Source organism: Rhinolophus hipposideros (assembly GCF_964194185.1).
Source record: "Rhinolophus hipposideros genome assembly, chromosome: 14".
In the NCBI taxonomy this organism is placed as follows: Eukaryota; Metazoa; Chordata; class Mammalia; order Chiroptera; family Rhinolophidae; genus Rhinolophus; species Rhinolophus hipposideros.
This window is the reverse complement of record NC_138060.1, coordinates 46,493,154-46,515,154: the sequence shown is the minus strand read 5'-3', so window position 1 is coordinate 46,515,154 and position 22,001 is coordinate 46,493,154. Positions and strand designations below refer to the sequence as shown.

Genomic DNA, 22,001 nt, shown 5'->3' with positions numbered 1-22,001 from the left:
TTCCCTCATTTACTTTATCCACCTGGCTCCCATAAGCATTCAGTTTGGTTACCACAAATTTAGGATTTCATTTCAGAACAAGTCTAAGAACTACCAGGGAAAAAAAAGGGGAAAAACAAAAAAGAAGAAAAAAAGAGAGAGAGAGTTGTTCAAGTGAGGCAAACTGAACTAAAACCCCCAGACATTAGAAAATCTATGTGTAGACATATTTAATTTTGACATTATTTTAATAGCAAATTATTGTAAAACTGTGAAATGAATAATCACATTTTTGAACAATCAATTTAATAATACAGTGAATATAAAATAAACTGGCTCCTGCTCAGTATATCCAATACACACCATTTCAACAAGGAGTGGCTTTCAACTCTGGAGCAAACCAGAGGGTTATTCGGATGGTGGAAATGCAGGAAGATCCAATGGAGCCTCCAAGGTTTAAGATTAATAAGAAAATACCCCGAGGACCACCTTCTCCTCCTGTACCTGTCATGCATTCTCCTAGCCGAAAGATGACTGTGAAGGAACAAAAAGAGTGGGAGATTCCTCCTTGTATTTCAAACTGGAAAAAATGCAAAGGGTTATACAATTCCATTAGACAAACATCTGGCTGCTGATGGAAGAGGACTGCAGACAGTTCACATCAATGAAAATTTTGCCAAATTGGCTGAAGCCCTCTACATTGCTGATCGGGAGGCTTGTGAAGCTGTGGAAATGCGTGCTCAAATAGAGAGAAAGATGGCTCAAAAAGAAAAGGAGAAGCATGAAGAGAAACTTAGAGAAATGGCCCAGAAAGCCAGGGAAAGAAGAACTGTGATCAAAACCCATGTGGAAAAAGAGGATGGGGAGGCACGTGACAGGGATGAAATCCGGCATGACAGGCGAAAAGAGAGACAGCATGACCGGAATCTTTCCAGGGCAGCTTCTGATAAGAGGTCGAAACTACAGAGAAATGAAAATCGAGATATCAGTGAGGTGATTGCTCTTGGTGTGCCCAATTCTCGGACTTCCAATGAAGTTCAGTATGATCAGAGGCTCTTCAACCAATCCAAGGGTATGGACAGTGGTTTTGCAGGTGGAGAAGATGAAATTTACAATGTTTATGATCAAGCCTGGAGAGGTGGTAAAGACATGGCCCAGAATATTTACAGGCCCAGTAAAAATCTGGACAAGGACATATATGGTGATGACCTAGAAGCCAGAATAAAGACCAACAGATTTGTTCCCGAAAAGCAGTTTTCTGGTTCAGACCATAGGCAAAGAGGTCGGGAAGGACCAGTTCAGTTTGAGGAAGATCCTTTTGGTTTGGACAAGTTTTTGGAAGAAGCCAAACAGCACAGTGGCTCCAAAAGACCCTCAGATAGCAGCCGCCCCAAGGAACATGAGCATGAAGGCAAGAAGAGGAGGAAGGAGTAGACATTTCTCTCTTCAAAGTGAATGGACTATTATCCATAACCATAACGATGCAGGTCATGTGGGGGAACACTTTCTAAATGGCCAGGATAAAAACCAAATCTGGGTGTCAGACCCCAGTGCAACTTTTTCTTATGGGAGAAAAAGGGGGATGAATCATTCTACTTTGAATTATTTAGTTTTTTTTAAAGAGTGGGTTGTGTTTCTGCTTCTCCCACCTCTTGGCATTTATAGAACATACTACCCCACACGTGAAATTAAGACCACTTCCTTTTGTGTGATCTTAGTAATTTGGGGTTAAGACTTTGTGTAAGAATGACTGCTAATTAAAAATAATAAAAAAAAAGAAAGAAATACATTTCATGGGGTTATAGTTGCCATAGATACTGTGTTACCCCGAAAATGAGACCTAGCCAGACAATCAGCTCTAATGCATCTTTTGGAGCAAAAATTAATATGAGACCTGGTCTTATTTTAGTATAATGTAAGACTGGGTCTTTAAAATAAAATAATATAATATAATATAATATAATATAATACCAGGTCTTATCTTAATTTTTGCTCCAAAAGATGTATTAGAGCTGACTGTTTGGCTAGGTCTTATTTTCGGGGCAACATGGCAGTGATTCCTCTGACAGATCTTGGCAAAGTAAATTGCAAATGTTCTGGAAAGGATTCACCATTCTCGATACCATTAAGAACATTTGTGATTCATGGGAAAAGGTCAAAATATCAAGATTAATAGGAGTTTGGAAGAAGTTGATTCCCACCCTCATGGATGACTTCAGTGGAGGAAGTAATTGCCGATGTGGTTGAAATAGCAAGAGAACTAGAATTAGAAATGCAATCTGAAGAATGGCTGGAACCTTATCATTAATTTTGAATGAATGAGGAGTTGCTTCTTATAGACGAATAAATAAAATGGTTTCTTAAGATAGAACCTACTCCCTACCAGAAGGACAAAGACTGGAAGAATTAGTAATACTTGGTGTTGGTGAGGATAAGAAATACAGAGGGTGTCAAAAAATGTATACACATTTTAAGAAAGGAAAGAACTGTATTAAAATTGTAATACTCAATATATACCGATAACAAAAGATGAATACAAGTTATGTGTATACATTTTTTTGGCACCCCGGTAGATGCTCTTAATCATTTTTATTGGGAGTGCAAGTTGGTACAAAAGACTGTCTATTAACATGTGCCAAAGTTTTATACAAATATATTTCAATCAAACTGTACCAATACTAGGTATTTATTCTAAGGAAATAGTAGAACATATATGTAAAGATGTTTATGGAAGGATGTTTATTATGGTGTTACTGATAACAGGAACGATGGAATTGTTTGTATATTTACATATTTAATTGTGTAACATTATATCCAAGCTTATTTGGAAAGATACACAATTTTAAAGTTAGGGTGTTGATTCAAATTAGCTTAAACATTAAGCTAATTATTACTTCAGAAGGTAGTACATCTCAAAGAAGTTATCAAGGATCCAAATTCTTCGCCTCCCTCATCTGTTACTTCAGCACTGGGTTCCCCTAAAGAGATTCCCCTCTTCGTCCCAAGATGGTGCCATGGCAATCAGGCTACTTGCTTTCTTTTTCTATTTAAGTAGGACTGTGAAAGGAAAAAAAAACAAACCTCTCTGACAAAAATGGACTCCAAGTCATCCTATTTAGTCTGGACCAATCCCAAGTTCCGTGGAAACATACACTGATTGACTTAGACTAAAGAAGCTCTCCCGTAGTACTAGGTCTGGGATCGCTTTTCCCTTTGTCATGTGGGGAGGAATGAATGCCTGGATAAAATAGGAATTCTTTTAGGAGAAAAAAAATGGGGTGAGATGGACACCAGGTAGACGCCCCTACAACCACCAAACGCTAAGAGTGGTTATTACTTGGAAGCTGGGTTATGAGTGTTTGGGCAGGTGTTTGGTTGTTTTGTTGCTGGTTTTTTGTTTGTTTGTTTGTTTTCTCACTCTTACTTTTAGAAAAGATAATATACTACCGGGTGGGGGGAATTCTTCCTTTATTATTATTTTTTTAAAAAGAAATATCTAGACTTGAGAATTTACTGGTATCAGTAACCCCACCTTTACATGCTAGAAATTTTCAACCTAGGCAATTGTTACAAAGTCACAAATATATAAAATGAAAGTAAAGCAAGTGGTTCCCTCTAGCATTCTGAGTATTCCTCAATCCCTGTCTGCTCTATAAAACACACTTACCTATGGCTGTTCAACAATTTGTAGAAGAAATGTAAGCATTCATAAGCATTTAGTGCTTTAATACTAGAGCATATCAGATCTTTTCATCTTTTCCTGCTTTCCATAATATCCCTTCCCTTAATACTTCCAAACATTGTTGCAATTAAGTTCAAGGAGTATAAGACGCCATGCTTAAATAGCCCAAAATTCTAAAATGTTACTAATTTTGTTTAAAAATATATAGTCTGAACTCTGACCCAGCAATCTCATTCCTGTGTGTATAGGCCTGACAGAAATGCAATACAGATATCCACCAAAGGACACGTTGAAGAGTATTTATATCAGCACTATCCATAATAACCCAAACTGGAAACAACTCAAATGTCTCCAGCATATAGAATGAATAAATTATGTATTCACATGATGGAATATTACACAGCAAGCAGAATGAACAAATGCAATTACACACAACAACATGAGAAAATGCTCCAAAGAAGTTGAATGAAAGAAGCCAAATACAAAAATCACACTGTAAGCTTCCATTTATGTAAAATTCAAAAATTGGGTAAGCTTATCAGTGGTGATAAAAGTCAAAATTGTGGTCACCTTGTGGGAGGCAGTGACCAGAAGGGGGGTGTGGGGGGGTTCAAGCAATTCTGTATTTCTCAGCATGAATGCTGGTTATACAAGTGTGTTCAGTTTGGGAAAACTTATTGAGCTGTGCATTTAGGGTGTGTGTGCCTTTCTGTATGTACTGTACTTCAATTCCTTAAAAAGGTTTACTGAAAAAAAAATATGTGGTCTGAAATATGCAGATATTTCCTTATGGTAAGTTCCTTCAATGGATGACATGAATGTTCTTGGCTGTACAATATTGTTTTACCACCTGATCCTTTTCTACCCCCAAACGGTTACAAAACTAAGGTCCAACTGAAATGGACATCCCTACCTCCCACTTAACTGAGCTCTCAAGTCCTCACTCTCCTGTCTCACCCCTATACAGTCCTTTTAACCCTTTTGGGTCTGTTGACTCAACTGGAATCTTTTCTCAACTTAGTGTGGTAATTAAGCCCATAATGGGTTATATCCTATCTCTGCAACTTGGTAGTGGCCTGACTTAAAGTAACTTACCTTTCCATGCCTCAGTTTTCTCATTTGTAAAATGTTAATAAATAATAGTTTCAACCTCATATAGTTGTTGTATGGATTAAATGAGCTAAAATGTTTACATCATTGAGCGTAGCAACCTCTTACATGACACGTGCTGGCATTAATTCTATGACACACCTTTTAGTTTCTGGAAATCCAGATGCATTCTACAATCAATAGTGTCTTCTAATCAGGCAGTAGTCGTGACGTAGTTGTCATTGCTTGTGCATACAGTTTATTTTCTTTTTATGTGTGTATGCGTGAAATATGAAATAACACATTGTCTAAATAAGCAGTTCTTTCTATAAGCACAAAAAATTAAAATTTTAGGAGGCAGCCTTTTGTTTTCCTTAGTGGAAAACTAAATAATGGGGCATGTTAATAGATGGCATTCTAGATTTGATGAAATGTCCTCATGAAATACCTCATGAAGTTGCTATTAGAAGCTTTCCAGCATTATTCTATTTTAAAATTTCTCCCATGCACGATATGATTTTTAAGTTATGTTTAAAAATCAATCGTTTTAAACTAGTTATTTTCCAGTTATCTTTAAAAGCTTCCTTAGGAATTGGGCAATTGAAAGACTTCCTGGGAATGCATAACACTGTGGCCAGCTGTTCAGCAATCACTTGCTTCCTTCTGCTGTTAAAATGCCTTTCTTCCTTCTCCCCTGCCACTCCCAGAGCACCAGCAGACATAGGACCTGGGCACAGGGTGTTCCCTCAGGTCTTCTCCTGCCTACCACCTCCGCATTTCCACCTGAACTCAAATGTCAGTTCTTCAGAAAGACCTCCATCAAACCCCAAGCCCCTAAGCCCAATGGTTCTCCAACTTTGCTGCATATGGGAATGATCTGGAGGTTTTTAAGTAATACTAATGCCTGGTTCTCACTCTCAAAAATTCTGTTTCAGTTGTTCCAGGGCACTACCTGGGCATCAGCATTTTTAAGAACTTCCCAGAATGCAGCAGGTTAGCTCAGTTGGTTAGAGCCTGATGCTGGTAACACCAGGCTTGCAAGTTCCATCCCAGCATGGGCCAGTGTGAGCTGGCCTACACAACTAGATTGAAACAACTATTTGACTTGGAGCTGATGGCTCCTGGAAAAACACACTTAAAATAAATAAAAATTAAAAAAAAAAAAAAACCTTCCCAGGAGATTCCAACATGTAGCCAAGATTGGGAACCATTTCATTACCCTGTTTGATCTTTCTGATATTCTCTCAATTGATGACTTGTTGCCTGTATCTTCCACCAGTTCCCCAAGACGTGGAATTTTATCCTTATCAACATCGTGGGTCCTGTATTCCAGCACCCCGCACCCTACTATGACCTGACCCTCATAGCAAGACTTCTAAGAAGAGTAACCAGATAGCTTCCGGTTCTTCAAGAGTTGCCATTGGGGCTGAAGGGAATTCAGGAAATATTTCAGGATGGGTCACTCCTTGGGCCGTTTGCAGCCCATGATTCCTGGCTCTCTATGCCCAACCTCATCCCCGCCCCTAGCTTCGAAGCCTAGAGAGATGTTAATGGAGCTGACTGTCCCCTCCAGGTCCTCCGCTTTGATCGGCAACCGGACTGTCTAGCAGATTGCGCCCCCACCCACACGCCCCAGGAGCACAGTGCAGGGTCCGAGAGCTTGTTTACCCGCTAATGGGGTCTCCCAGGACAAACAATGAGGGATCTCAAAGAAAGGAAAATTCCCACAGGGAGGCCCAGGCGGGGTTCCCCGTGCGTGGAGCAAGGGGGCGCTGCGCCTTCGGCGGCGCAAACCTCTCCTCCCGCCGCGCACTTCCCGAGGCGCAGAACAGCGGGCAGCCAGCCTCGGAGAGGACCGCGGCGCAGCTGCTAGGAAAGCCCCCAAAGCACCGCTATAATCTATGTAAGCGTTTCCCGCCAATTGTGCTCCCCCACCTGACCGCCCCCCACCCCATGTGCTGAGCCAGCAAAAACTCCGAAGGCTTCAAAAACTAACTTCAGTATGTATTTTAGTTGAAAAAAGCGAGGTGTTGAACAGTGTGTGTAACAGCATGCAGATGGGTGGAGGACAGATAAGGAGAAATTCAGGTGCAAACATGCTGGTGCAAACATATAATAATAAGTCCCGGAAATACGAGAAATTAATCGTGGTTGCTATCTGGCTGAGGCGCGAGACGTTGCAACCTGGCGACTTTTTTAGGTTTTTTTTTTTTTTTAAGCCTTATGCAAGTATGTTTTAAAGTATATACTGGTTTTATATGTATATTGCATGGTGTTATATGTAATATATTCTATTGTGAAAGATACATTTATTATACATCATTATATTTAAAACCAAACAAAATGCTGTATAAGACACATGTCTCTGGCTGGTGGAGTCAAAGTCTAAGTTAGGTGTTCGAGGCTGACCTAAATAAAGTACAGAAAGACAGACTTGCGGCGTGAAAAGGACAAAGAGGGAGGACCAGACGAATTATGTGGGACACGCCAATATCTTTTCACTGAAGACAACTGAGATGTTGTGACGAACAGGACCGAGGGAAACTGAGGCGTCGGACTACACGAGTGCATTTGGATGGAGTTCTAAGCCGCGCCGGGCGGGGCGACGCCGGAACCCACGACCCGAGTTGCTGGCTGCCGGGCAGACGCCTGGGATCCAGACGCCTGGTATTGACATTTTTTGCTCAGGCCTCCTACCAGGTCGTGGGTGGGAACAATTATGCGTCATGATGGGGGCATTCGCCAGGCGCTGGGAGCCCTATGAGACTCACTAGAAGAGTCTTACCAGAAGACTCACTAGAAGAGGAATTGTCTTCTCTGATGGCAAGAGCCTGGTCCCAAGGCTACGGGTTGTGGGGTTAGGGAGGCCGCAGGGGGCCGCACGCGTAGAAGGGAGAGATCCTAGGCACGTTCTGGCGTCCCCGCCCGTCCGCAATTCAAAAGCTTGCAGCACCTGCCAGACAGTCGAAAAGAGCCCCTAGCGTCCCCCTAAACCCGGCCCTGGAGCGCGTGGACAGGCGCGGAAGACAGCAAGAGAAAAGGAAAATCGGCAGGCAGCGGGAGGTTATTGCTTCGCCTCTGCTCACCTTCCCTCTATAGAAGCTCGGAAGCCGGGAGACCTCAGTTTTCTATTAAAGGTTTCAAAGTTCCAGGGAGAGAGAGCCACCTCCCCAGCTTCCAGGTCTGCTGGGACCTTCCACTTTCAAATTATATACCCTCAGGCAAGTTTACCTCTCCCAGACTCGGTTTCCTTATCTGTAAAATGGGGGTGATAAAAGTACCTACCTCTGGGAGGTGGTGATGAGGGTTTAAATGGGATATTGTGGCTTAAGGGCTTGGCCCAAGCCTACCTTGTGAAGAAAAGTCCCCCCCCCCCCCCCACACACACACACTGCTATGGTTATCCCAAGCAAAAATGACCAACTTGAACCCAGACTTGAGATTTAGGGTGGAGTTATGGAGCCCAGCAGCCTCCAGAGAGACTCATTCTAAAGTTAGAGCAGCTACAGAGGGACACCGACATCACTCCCTTCCTCCTAAACCATTTTAGAGGGTTCCTGTTCCAGTGCCAACCTGGGAGCCTTCCTCCTCAAGGAAAACCACACGCTCCGCCCTATTCACACATACTTAACCTCATCACCCGCAGTCCCGCAGCTCTGACCGCCAGGATTCAAATTCCAGGGTTACCTACCATTTTAGCTTGTGCCCTTGGACAAGGGCCTTCACCTATCCTACATCACTTTACTCTTCTGTAAAATGGGATGATAACATTTTAGGGCACTGATTTAAAAAGGTTGTACACGTAAAGCAAAGAGTCTGGCCTATAATCTGTTTCTTTTATTATATCCCTTCTTGGGCTGTGGATTCCAGGATAAGCTCTATTCTTGACAAATCAGCCCCACTTGGATGGAGCAATGATCCCAGCTGTTCTTTGCTCCCCATAGAGACTCTTTTCCTGTGGGCCTCTCATAATCTGGGGAAGATGGGCCCCTGCGGAGTGGTTAAGCAGCCCAGGGAGACCTGGACTTGGGGGCCTCTTCCAGACTTTCCTGAACAGCATCCCTTTATAGCTGGTCTTGCTCTGCCCTAGTCCAGTCAATTTGCAGATGCCGCCACTGAGGCCCGCAGAGGCGTCCTTTTCGGGATTCCCAGGTCAGGGTCCCTTCTCCCGGAGCGAGAGCCCTGCGGGAGCTTCCGACTAGGCACTTAACTCCATCGTCGTCTAGTGTTTAATCAAGAATAAAACCTGAGCTAAACACCCTATTTTCTTTCTTTGACAAGTAACCTGCCGGAACGGCAGAATCCCAGTGGGGGGCGGGAGGGCGGGGAGGTCTAGGAAAAACAGAATGCTAATGGCAGACTGGAGGGGGCGGAAGGCGCTCCCAGGTTGGGGCTCCTGGCCACCTCCCTTTGAAATGCACCTTTCCAGCGGCGCACACGGGGAGGGTACAGGATTTCCTTCCTTTCTGGGGAAATAGAAAGAAGCTGATGGAACAACTGAGGACTCTCCTCTCAGGTTCTGACTCCAGCTTCCTACCTCTGGTTCACCTGTTTGCTTCTGGCCTCTCCCCCATCAGACTGGGAATCTCGGGAGGAGAAAAAGACTAAGGTTCACTCATCCTCATTCAGTACAGTATCTACGTAGTAAGAAGGGCAAAAAGGCAGCTGCTTATAAGTGTGATAAGTAAATAGGAAAGACTTTAGACTGTGCTCTCTGCCAGGTGCTGTTCTAATTGTTTTCTATTCTGTATGCTATTATTCCATTGGGCATTAGGGACAGAGAAGTTAAGGACCTTACCCAGACTCACAAAGCTCTGAAGAGAGAACCACAGATACACACAATTCTGCCTACAACGTTCTGCTTTTCTCCTAGGGGTCTAAAAAGGGAGAAGTTTAAGGAATGATCTCTTTGGTCGCTCTATCTTGTTGACCTTCCTTCCTCTTTCCCACTCATTCTCTCTCTTTCTGGGGTGTCTTATGGACTTAATTCTTTATACTGAGTAAACTCCCCAACCCAGACGTCCCCTCTCCTCATTTCTCCCATAGGGCCTGGATCTGAGATTCCAGCTGCCCCTGTCATATTGAAGCCTTGGTCATCAGGATTGGATTCTGCCCACCTGTTGTGTAAACATCCTGCCACACCTGTATCATAAGGGGGGTCTTCTGCTGAAACACCAATTTCCAAAGGCTCTGCCAACTCCATTAGTGATGTGTAAGTGATTTATGTTCCGGAGAATATTTCTCCTTGGCTGCATGGTGATGAGTCCCATTAACAGCTGCACTGCAATTCCGGCACAAACTTTTCTATTTTCCTGTGGAAGAATGTCAACATTGGCACAGACACGAAAAGCCATGCAATAATGTGAGAACTTTGGGTTAGGAAAGGTCTAAAAAAGACTTAAAATCTTTAAAAGTCTAAAAAAGATGAAAACGCTTGTTCTATTAATTTAGGAAAATCTGTTTTTCCATTTATTTATTTATTTATTTAGGGAGGAAAAAAAAACGTTTTCACTATAATCTCCATGTTTATGAAGCCTGAGACCTGACACCTTGGGCTATTTTAGGTATTCTAGCTTACAGATTTAGTAACCCTTTTCCTTCAATTAACAGGTGAGCACCTACTAAGTGGCAGGCCTTTCAAGGTGCAAAGTAAGCAAGACAGGTGGAGACTGGTATAACTCTTTCATATTTTAATGTAGCAACAATTAGCCAAACATTCCCATAATTTATTTTTGAAAGTAATTTACTTTATTTGCTTTGCTTCATGTGACTTTTCTTGTTATTTATGTGAATCTATGTACTTCCATAAATATGTTAATGATGATAATGACAATAAACCAGTAGTTAACTCCAGGAATGAATCATTTGTAGTTTAAAAACTACTCTCATAAAAAAAATATTGATTCAGTGTTTAAGAAAAGATCGTTTATTTTTTGTAATAAGCAACTTTTGGTATATTCATTAACTTTTCATTCCAGGATTCCCCCAGCTCCTCGTATTTTAACAGGGAACAGCAATTGCATTTAGGAATCTGAATATGTGAATTGATAGCTAAAATAATAGGTTAAACTCGACATGTTTATTTGAAAAACTACAGTAAGTTTTAACATAACCCTTTGCCGAACACATTTATGGACCTGGTGATTTTTTTAAAGCCACTGATCAGTCTATTTTAGTGTCACGGTGAAATATAAATTGTTATAAAAGTGAAACTATGTTGGTGGGACTATCTCAACTGTTGTCAACAGAATCAACACTACTTGCCTTTGTCAAAATGTTTTATCTTACGGGACATTTTCTTTTTTAAAGAGAAAAAAGTGAAACACGAACAACCTTACGGTGATGAAAGCCCCCTCCCCCTTCAGAAAATCGAGGTGGCAGATCTGGCCATCAGAGAACAAAGGGCCAAACAGTGAACCCGAGATGGTGAAATAAAATGTAACGTCAACAAAGAAAAGGCCATAGATAAATAGTAAAAGGACCAACTCACCACAAAAAACCCATTGACGTTTTCCCAGAGTCCAGGCGAAGCGCTGGTGACCGGTTAATGTTGGAATGTTTTCCTAGGGTTAAAAGGAGAACCGGCAGCAAGTCTGCTCAGAATTTACAAAGTGTTTGAATAACACGGACAGTGTTTTGATAACACATTTTTAGTGGGGGTGAAAATAATAGAATTTATTGGGACGTTTATATAGGCCCCCTTGGTTGTGTGTGGGGGATGGGGAGAGGTAAACCATGTATCACTGCACTCATCTATAACTGACCGCTGTAATTTATTCACACATGTGGATATGTATTTGATGTGTAATAGTCGTGTGACAGCCAAATGCTTCTCAGTTTTGCTTTTAAAAGATGAGTGTCCTGATAGTAGTTTTATTTAAGGGAGAGAAAGGGGTAAAGAGGTCCCCTTGCCAGGACAGCAATCACTTTGTGTTATCAGGGTGAGACAGTGGCATGAAGTTAGTAGTCTTTGAGACAACAGTATGAGATCTTTAATAAACTCACACGGGAGGCTTGGTCTTGGCTTCATTGTAACCTTCAAAGGCTCCTGCTTGCTCCATCTCAGGCTGAAAGGTGCAAGATTTGAGTTAATCCAGCCGGCATTTGGGTCTGGAGTTCCAAGGGGTCTCCATGTTTCCTCCCCAGTGTTGATGTTTTTGTTCAGTGTATTCCAATACACTGTCAGTTGAGCCACATAAAACCAGGCACCTTTCAATAAATGTCTCATTTGGATTTCATGAAGCTTGGGGTGTAATTGAAATCAAACAGCAAACGGGCTGGAAGGCTCTGTTATTTGCCCACCCAATCTAAGGAGGGTGCTGCCTGACGTGTTCACAGAAGCCACTGCCTTAGGTTTCTTTTCTGTTTCTATTTCTGGAAAAGAGCATTTGGATTTTAAAGGGCGGCTGAGACACGTGAAAATAATGTCCATGTCTCTTTCCCTAGTTATAAGTAAAACTGAGCCAGCAAAAGGAAAGTCCATTCTAAGTAGAAAATCACAGATTCGCTCATCCATAATTCCCAGGCATTGAGACTAGTATATTCCATATGTAATAATAAAAATGCAGTTAGTTAATACAGAAGAACCATTAAATGTGATTTCCTTATCTCTATGAAGAAAAAAACATCTTTAATTGAGACAGTCCTTTTAATTATGTTAAAAAGATATTTGTAATATATATTCATAAAATGTAATCTAAATTATATATATATATATATATATATATATATATATATATATATATATTCATGTTCCAAAACTCCTGAGTCCCAAAACAGATTTTTTTTGAAAGCTTTAATTAATCTTTGTTTTTGGCAAGGGAGTAGGGAGCATAAAACAAAATGTCAAAAATGGGATTAATGGAATGAAAATGCCCTATTTGCATTCTTTTTTGTAAACAGTTTTTTATTAGTTTCAGGTGCACAAAACAATGTAATAGACATTTATCATTTATATCTCTCACACAGTGACAACTGCCCCCCCATCCACTACCCCTCTGACATTGTACACAGCCATTACATTTCCACTGTCTCTATTCCTAATGCTGTACTCTGCTCCAGAACAGATTTTTAGAGCCTGAATTTTTATTCTCTTTCTCTTTGTTTCTGTCTGTAAAATGGGTTAAAGTTTGGGTAAAATAATAGATATATTGGGGAGGTGGGGAGAGATAAACTGCTGTTTCTTGCCCCCAAAATCAACACTATACTGATTACACATACTGTGTACCTATATATTTAATAATTAGGTAGCACTCAGAATGAGCCCACGCACTTTCAGGAGCTTGCTCTAGGGCTAGAATAAAATCAGCTCTTTCTGATGTGGCGCGAGGGACAGCTGGCTCGCGTTATTTGCGCCAGAGTGGGTCGGAACGATGCCTGTTGCCTGCGATGGCACTTTGCCACGCGCAGCGCTTCCCTGGCCACCTCGAAAGCAATTTGAAGGGACACCGAGGCTCGCTTTCTCGCTGTGATAAAGCGCAAAACTGCTATCTACCCCCAGCCACCTTATCTTCAAATAATGTGAGATTCGAGCTCATCCCTATGTTTCCCTTAAACATCCCGAAGCTCAGGTCAAGGGTTCTGTGGAGGAGCCAACGCGTCTTGACCTGAATAGTTCTCCAAGCCCGCCAATCCGCGCGCCCCCTTCCTTTCCTGGCTCTCTCACTCCTCTCAGGGAATCTCCACTTTGAAAATCATAAAGTCTACAAAAGCACAAAGGACTGGCAAAATTCAATTATTCAAGCCTTCCCTAGGTCAAAATAAAACAAAAAGCCGGGGAAGTGAGAGTGGACGGTGGGCGATCGGAGCAGAGAGCCAAGCCACACCGGAACTAAACTAACCGATGGGACGAGTGCAAGGAGCGCAGGGCTCAGCGCGCTCTGGGCCAGCTTTCCAGCGACCTGCAATCCGGCTGCTCTGCGCCGGACCTACAAGGCCCCCGCCCTGGCCCACTCGCACAACTTGCTCCCTCCCCCTAGCTGTGCCTTGACGCTGAACCTTCGCGCGCTCCCGGCTTTCACTACAGCGAAAAACTGGTAAATGCCCAGGAGCGTCCGAGTTGCGCTAAGTACCGCCTCGGTCTCTAACCCAAACGTGCCGATGTTGGTGTTGCTGTGGGTTGAAGCTAGCTGGGAAAGCTTCGAGCCGTTCTGCACTGGTGTGAGCGCTCAACAAATCCTGTGGCTGCCTCATCTGTTATGGGCGAAGAGTTTCCCGTGTGATCGTGTTGGATTGGGGAAGGAGAGTCCTGATATCTCAGCCGGAAAATGCGCTCCCGGAGCGATTACAAGCCGCGTCTGTAATTGCTTATTAACAGCGAATATTCAGGCTTGTCCTTATCAGCAACGAAATATGCCCCGTGTCTTGTAATAATAAAACAATAAAACATGATGGCATCGCTCTTAACTCTACCTCTGCGGAAACGCACGGGAGAAACAGGCAGCTGGGGCAGAAGGGCTTCATTCAATATCAAACTGATTATTTCACTAATTATTCTACCTTCTGTGTTGTGAGGCAGAGGAGAGGCGCAGGGAATCTTAACCGCGAGGCTGCTGGGGGACCTTTGTTTCTCGGTGTCAAGCCCAGCTGAAGATGGGGTGGGGGAAGATCCGAGATTCGGGGAAACTGGGTGGCTTGGATTTTAAAGTGTGGGGAGCAAACGTGATTGCCTCCTGAAAGCAAGCATGTTGGCGTGAGGATGAGGGTGTTCCAGTATCTTACCCGACCCGGACTTTTGATTCATAAGCCGAGGGCTTCTGCCCTCAAGAACAGCAGTCCCCGAATCCCAAAATCCCAGCACGAGGTTCCTCTCCACAAATCCTCCTCATTGAGTAAAAGGATGGAACCCCAAAAAAAGTGGTTCTTGTGTGTTGAAAGACAGGAAGCCCTCCCCTATCCAGAGGAAAGTGTGCCTTGAAGTTACAGCCCCTGACGAGGAAATAGACTTGCTTGGGCCTCTCTCCAGCTCGCCTCAGATCCCCACCCTCAGGGACTGGAGCCTCCCTGCGAGCCAGCTTGCTGAGCCTTTCTCCCTCCGGGCCTCTAAAACCTGCTTCCGCCCCCGCACCCCCCACTCAGAACGTAGAGATGACTTCTGTTCCAAGAGTGGATGGACCCTGCTATGGAGACCGCAAACCCTATTCCCCTAAACTCCAGCAAAATACTGACATCAGAATTGATTCTCACAAGCAGTAGAGTCTCAAAAAGAAAAAAAAAGAAAAAGAAATCAGACTGAAGGAAAAGAAAGTCGAAGGCGACTTGATCCAATTAGTAGATGCCTAATTGAATTACTGTCACCCCCATCAGCCAATAGGAGGGTCCCGAGGCTGAGGGGCCGCGAAGCCCCTCCCTTGCAGCACATATATAAAGCAGCCAATGACAGCCTGCGAGTTTCCAAGTGGTCAACTTGACCGACAGTTTGGCAGTTGAGAAGGGCAGAAAGGCTAGCACTAGCGGAGATCTAAGTCGTCGTTTACCAGGGCGTGAGTGTGGGAGGAGAGTGCGGGTCCAGAGAGGCTAGAAGCACCGGGAAGGAAAGGAGAGCGTTTCCACCTCCTGCCTTTCAAACTCAGTGCGCTTTCCTTGCGGAAAGGACACTGGGCTCAGGGCGCGCGAGTGCGCCTTAGCCGCCCGCGCCTCGCCAGGTGGGTAGCCCCGGCACTGGAGGAAGGGGAAGTTACCTTCCCCTCGGAAGAGGGCGCTGGCTCCCCCATCCTGCCTTTATAATAAGGCCTCGGGAGGAGAGGAAGCACTGCCGTCTGCTCTTTGCAAAGCATGCAGTTAGGGGAGCAGCTCTTGGTGAGCTCGGTAAACCTGCCCGGCGCGCACTTCTACCCGCTGGAGAGTGCGCGAGGCGGCGGCAGCGGGACCTCCGGCCACCTCCCTGGCGCGACACCCTCGCCTCAGAGGCTGGACTTAGACAAGGCGCCCAAGAAGTTCTCGGGCAGCCTCTCGTGTGAGGCAGGGAGCGGGGAACCCGCAGCTGCCAGCGCGGGAACCCCCGCGGTCATGCTCAGTGACGCCGACACCGGGGACGCTTTTGCCAGCAGAGAGGCAGTGGCCAAGCCAAGGCCCCCGGACGGCCGCAAGGGCTCTCCCTGCGGGGAAGAGGAGCTGCCCTCAGCCGCGACTGCCGCTGCTACTGCGGCGGCCGCCGCCACCGCGCGCTACTCCATGGACAGCCTGAGCTCGGAGCGCTACTACCTCCAGTCCCCCGGGCCTCAGGGCTCCGAGCTGGCCGCGCCCTGCTCGCTCTTCCCGTACCAGTCCGCAGCCGGGGCGCCCCACGGACCTGTGTACTCGGCTCCCAACGGGGCGCGCTACCCCTATGGCTCCATGCTGCCCTCCGGCGGCTTCCCCGCGGCTGTGTGCCCACCCGGGAGGGCGCAGTTCGGCCCCGGAACCGGCGCTAGCAGTGGCTCGGGCGCAAGCGGCGGCGGGGCAGGTGGCCCTGGAGCCTATCAGTACAGCCAGGGAGCTCCGCTCTATGGGCCCTACCCTGGGACGGCAGCCGCGGGTTCTTGCGGAGGATGGGGGAGCTTGGAGGTTTCTGGTTCCAATTTACGCGCCCACGTCTACCTGTGCAACCGGCCTCTGTGGCTCAAATTCCACCGCCACCAAACCGAGATGATCATTACGAAACAGGGCAGGTGAGCGCGGCGCCGAGGGGCCCCGGGGCTCGGGGATGAAGAGTGAATGTGTGGTCCTGGGGAAGGCTGGGGTTGCACTTTGCTAGGAGAGTGTTTTTCCTAGCGCCCTAAGTGGAGACTCCGCATCTTCCAATTCGTGGTCCCTCACCGGTCCGCTCACCCGCGGTTTGAGCAGGATGTTAATGTTACGGCAGCTTCTTCCCTCCGGTTACCCTCACCTGGACTGACAAGGCAGAGGCGAAAATGGAAACTGAGGCTTGTTCACACAGCTGGATTTACTAGATCCGCCCGCTCGGCGGTACGCTGCTCCCTTCTTGCCTGAAAGGAACCGCTGATGGGGGGAGGTGCAAGGGTTGGCCCGGTGAGCGCAGTAGATGGCCTCCCGCAGTTTTAGGCGCCAAGGTCTCCCTGGGACGCCTTTGGAGGATGGGCGTGAGGACCAGAGCCCTGGCTTCCGTGGGTTGGTCCGAGTAGTTTGTTAGGCAGGCCTTAGAGCCAGACCTGGCTGGGTTTCGCGGGTGAGAAAGTTCTGATACACATCCAACTGCTAACAGTGGTTAGTTATATCTGCGGAAAGGGAGGAGTGAGTGCTGGGAGAGGGGCTCTCGAAGGGGACTTTCAGTTTTATGAGTAGAATTTTAAAAAAACAGGGTTTTTTTTGACAGGAATCGCTTAATGTTGTTCTTTGGCACTTGTACGTATAAAAAATGAATGATTTTAACATCAAGGAACAAAAATGAATGAGCGTCTAAAAGGGTCGAGAACTTGATCGGGAGGGCGCAAAAACACGTGAGTGGGAAATACTAACTTTGGGGCAAATTATGTAGAAACGGATGTTTAAAGAGTTGTCAACGCACAAATATTTTACACAGTAAGCGTCACTTTATCTACCGGTATTTTCATTCTGTAGACTTCTAAATGTCGTACTCTGACCCTACCCCAGGTGTCCGCAAACCTGGCCGAGTATGTGCCAGCTTTTGGGCATCGGGATTAAATCGCTTATCCTGGTTCTATTCCCTTGCACAGGCGCATGTTTCCTTTCTTGAGCTTCAACATAAACGGACTCAATCCCGCCGCTCACTACAATGTGTTCGTAGAGGTGGTGCTGGCGGACCCGAACCACTGGCGTTTCCAGGGGGGAAAGTGGGTGACCTGTGGCAAAGCCGACAATAACATGCAGGGTGAGGAGAGAGTAGGCCCGGGCGGGGTGGAGGGGTGGGGAACCCTGGACTCTGGCAATTCACATTTAAATGTAGGACCCCCTCCACCCTCCCTAATCTGGGGCCTAAAAATGTTAACATGAGTTTCTTTGTGTTTGACTGAGGGAGAGAATTGTTAAATCAGACTTCCTGCCTACCAATATATAAAACTTAACCCTACTCCACCCCTGCGTTTGAGAAATGAATTGTCATAAATTCTCCCGGTGGCAAAGACTCCTTCATCTTCACTTCAGAAAGTCCTCCCCAAGATTGACTCCCACCTGTAAAAATCCAACTATTTCCATCAGATGTTGCCCCTTCAGCTTTATTTGAGCTTCATGAGGCATTTTCTGTTTGCTCCGTTTAAATATTTTGAGATACTGTTAAGATGAGTGGGGAAGGCTGGAAGCACAGGGGCCTTGGGGGTGCGGGGGAGGATATTAGGGGAGTCTGGTTGGTCCCCACTGGCCTTCTTAAGCAGCTAGTGCTGGGGAGATTTGTGCTGTAAGTCCTGCTCTTAAACCTTGCCCATAGGTAGGAGACATCCCTCCCCCTTACTCTCCGTTTGTAAACAGCCCTATCTGCTTGGGTTTTGTGTTTTGTTTCATTTTCTCTTAGGCAACAAAATGTATGTCCACCCAGAGTCTCCTAATACTGGTTCCCACTGGATGAGACAGGAGATTTCCTTTGGGAAATTAAAACTCACCAATAACAAAGGCGCAAATAACAACAACACTCAGGTAGAGTGACAGGAGTGGGTATCTTCTGGCTCTAGATCTCTTTTCTAACAAGTTTTCATACTCTTTGCTGTATTTATATTTACAGGGTCAGCTGTTTGCTTGCCTATTTCTAAGCGGTTTTTACTTTATTTTATTTTTTATTATTATTTTTTTGACTTTTCTCATTTTTGCTTTTTTACTAGATTTTAGTAACAGTGAGTTGACTATTAGGAACAGAAATACTGAAATCTTTGGAGGAATTAGGAAACCACTAGGGTAGAATGTTTCTCAAACATGCATACCCAGCTATGTTTTAAAAAGATGGCCATGTCAAGAGCTTGAAAATGGCAGTAGAAAAAAAGGTAGCTGTTGGTGGAGAGCAAGCAGAAGTCCCATTCCAAATACATCATTTGTCAAAACCTACTCTTGTTGAGCCTCTAAGAGACTCTTTGGATTTGACCACTCTTTTCCTGTACCATTTCCAGATGATAGTCCTCCAGTCTTTACACAAGTACCAACCACGACTGCACATTGTTGAAGTTACAGAGGATGGTGTGGAGGACTTGAATGAGCCGTCCAAGACTCAGACCTTTACCTTCTCAGAAACGCAGTTCATAGCCGTAACTGCCTACCAAAACACCGATGTGAGTAGCCCAAATATCCCAAAACTCTCAAAGCGAGGCCCAGGGTGATAAAGCACTCAGTGACTATTTTCCTCCCCTCTCTAGATAACTCAACTAAAGATTGACCATAACCCCTTTGCAAAAGGCTTCAGGGACAACTATGATTCGTAAGTACAGCTTTTATTCATACTTGCATGTCATTTTGAACAGGGCATACATAACCAAATACTTTCCTGAGAACATATTTCAGGAAGAGCTTCCCTATTTGGGATCTTTACATATATATCTTGGCTAATCTGGCTTCAAAATTTTTGCAGAAGTGTTTCTTTAATTTCTAAAGAAATGTTGAGGGCTTAAAACTCAGGAGCCTTTTTTTTCTTTAACATTTAAGTGGAGATTTGAAATTTTCATAATGTGCATTGACATACCTTCCTTTCCACTTAATCCAACTTTTTTATCCTCCCAGGAGCAAGTATTATTACTCTCCCACCTATTTTTTTTTTTAACATAAGAAAAACCTGAAACTAAAAGGATGTAATTTTCACAACATCAGCAACGAGGCCCTGCAAATGCCTTTTAAATTTGGGATTTCTCACAGCACATCAAGCATTCCTTCCATCACACTGACAAGGCAGACTTGCTCTGAGTTCATCAAATCCTAGGACTAACCAAGGTGGATTTTCTATGATTTAAATGCTTAGTGCCTGGGAGGGAACTTTTGCTCAGGTGGTGGGAAATTTTTCTCAATGAACCAAGAGTTCAACTCAAATGGCCCACTGCATCTCCTACCTCTCCCTCGATTCCAACAGACCAGCGCTCCCAGTACAGAGCCCCATACACCAGCCTTTTTTATTTCTGGGAATTTGGTTTGTTTGGGAACATTAGGTTTTTTCTTTTTTTTTTTTTTAAGTGTTTCTCTTTATATTGTAGCATATACACCGCTTCAGAAAATGACAGGTTAACTCCATCTCCCACGGATTCTCCTAGATCCCATCAGATTGTCCCTGGAGGGCGGTACGGCGTTCAGTCCTTCTTCCCGGAGCCCTTTGTCAACACTTTACCTCAAGCCCGATATTATAATGGCGAGAGAACCGTGCCGCAGACCAACGGCCTCCTTTCACCTCAACCGAACGAAGAGGTGGCCAACCCTCCCCAGCGGTGGCTCGTCACTCCTGTCCAGCAACCTGGGACCAACAAACTAGACATCAGTTCCTATGAGTCTGAATATACTTCCAGCACCTTGCTCCCATATGGTATTAAATCCTTGCCCCTCCAGACATCCCATGCCCTGGGGTATTACCCTGACCCAGCTTTCCCTGCAATGGCAGGATGGGGAGGTCGAGGTTCTTATCAGAGGAAGATGGCGCCTGGACTGCCATGGACCTCCAGAACAAGCCCCACTGTGTTCTCTGAAGATCAACTCTCCAAGGAGAAAGTCAAAGAAGAAATTAGTTCTTCTTGGATAGAGACACCCCCTTCCATCAAGTCTCTTGATTCCAACGATTCTGGGGTATACACCAGTGCTTGTAAGCGAAGGCGGCTGTCTCCCAGCACCTCTAGTAATGAAAATTCTCCCTCCATAAAGTGTGAGGACATTAACACTGAAGAGTACAGTAAAGACACCCCAAAAGGAATGGGGGGGTATTATGCTTTTTACACAACTCCCTAAAGAGTTATTTTAACCTCATAAAAATGAGCTGACTTTTTGCAGATGGACTTGGTGTGTTTTGCTGTCTTCTTTGCCTAGGTTGCCAAAAAGATGTTTGCCTCCCACCTTGATGCTTCCTGTTTTGTGCAATTCTCTAAAAGAAGGTGCCAAAGCTTTTTGATTGCTGCAGGTAACTGACACAAGCCTAGTATTTTATTTTTCTTTTCAAAGTAAAGTTAATGGAGGAACTTTCAAGGGTTTTAAAATTTGAAGGTTATGCAAGGTTGTGGATTTATTTATTGGAGACACTAAATGTTCAGAGAAACAGGCTGTGAAGATTAAGTGCTGAGCACTATGAAATGAGTTGAAAGTTTTGGTTCTTATTTCTATTTTTAAATCTGTAAGCAAACAGAAGCCGGTCGTGGTTAAAGTATTTTGCTTCTGGAAGAGAAGGGCTGGGCCTTGAGCTCCAACAGTGGACTTTTTTGCTGTTACCTTCTGTTAGGGACAAAAGAGGTTAGGCCTGGGCGGCAAGAAAAATAATGTGAAGGTGCTGGTTTTACCTGACTTTGATTTCTCCCAGGCTTTCAAAACAAGCCATGTTTGCCCTAGTTCAAGATTGCCTCCCTTGCTAGGCCTCTTTGTTCCCCCCCTCGCCCCCTCCCCTGGCTTGTAGGACTCAGGAGAAGGCAAGGGGGGGTAAAGAAAAGAAGGAAAGAAAAAGAAAAAAATTAAAGTGTACAGTTGTGTGTGCTTAGATACACTGTAGAATAACGTGGAATATATTGTACAAATAGTCTACATAGGTGTCTGAGAGTATGTAAAATTGGTGCTTTGGCTTTGTAAAAAAAGAAATTGCAAATCACCTGACAACAGCTGCAGGGGCAGGGGAATAGTTTTTCTCCTCATCCCCACCATATTTTGGAATATTCTGTTTACTTCTTAGATAGTTAAGAATGTATTCAGCTACTCTGTACTAACTTGAACCGTGTCTAAGGAAAAACTCCTATTTCATCCTCTTCCTTTGCCAACCCCACTACCCAACTTGGTAATGTGAAGAAAACCTGATGCCACAGCTCCTATAGGCTTTTTAGAAACCTTGGATTTTTATGTACAGTTTCAGTCATTTTTAATAAATGTGGTTCATTAAGGGAACAGATATAGCTTTGTCTTCTGTACTGTGGGTTTTAATCTTTGCTTTAAAGATCTTATTTTGCTTCCTCTTCCAGCTTTCTCCAGCATGAACCAGTTTCCCACTAACCAGTTTCCCACTAACCTCTTTCCCCCATGGAAGGCTCTAGAATCTCTAAGTGGACACTGTAGTCACCAGGGGGCTGAGGATGCTTTTGTTTATCTTCTTTTTTCCTGGAAGATGAATGGGGTTATTTCCTCACCCCACTGGGAAGTCTGGACA

At 44.6% G+C, this 22,001-nt stretch overlaps 2 protein-coding genes across 2 annotated transcripts; both read left to right on the top strand.

Moving 5' to 3' along the window:
- Window positions 1-308: 308 nt before the first annotated feature.
- Window positions 309-1,413, top strand: LOC308507630 (SNW domain-containing protein 1-like; the record flags this gene model as incomplete). The annotated part of the gene is given in 2 exon segments (XM_081072828.1): window positions 309-563; window positions 565-1,413. Coding segments are annotated over 2 exon segments (1,104 nt in total), but the record flags the coding sequence as incomplete, so codon positions are not given.
- A 13,725-nt stretch (window positions 1,414-15,138) lies between these two features.
- EOMES (eomesodermin) lies at window positions 15,139-21,740 on the top strand. Its single transcript, XM_081071948.1, has 6 exons — window positions 15,139-16,398; window positions 17,425-17,579; window positions 18,216-18,337; window positions 18,802-18,960; window positions 19,045-19,106; window positions 19,870-21,740. The coding sequence occupies exons 1-6, from the start codon at window positions 15,524-15,526 to the stop codon at window positions 20,606-20,608; spliced, it is 2,112 nt and encodes a 703-aa protein (XP_080928074.1). The 5' UTR covers window positions 15,139-15,523; the 3' UTR covers window positions 20,609-21,740.
- Window positions 21,741-22,001: the final 261 nt, after the last annotated feature.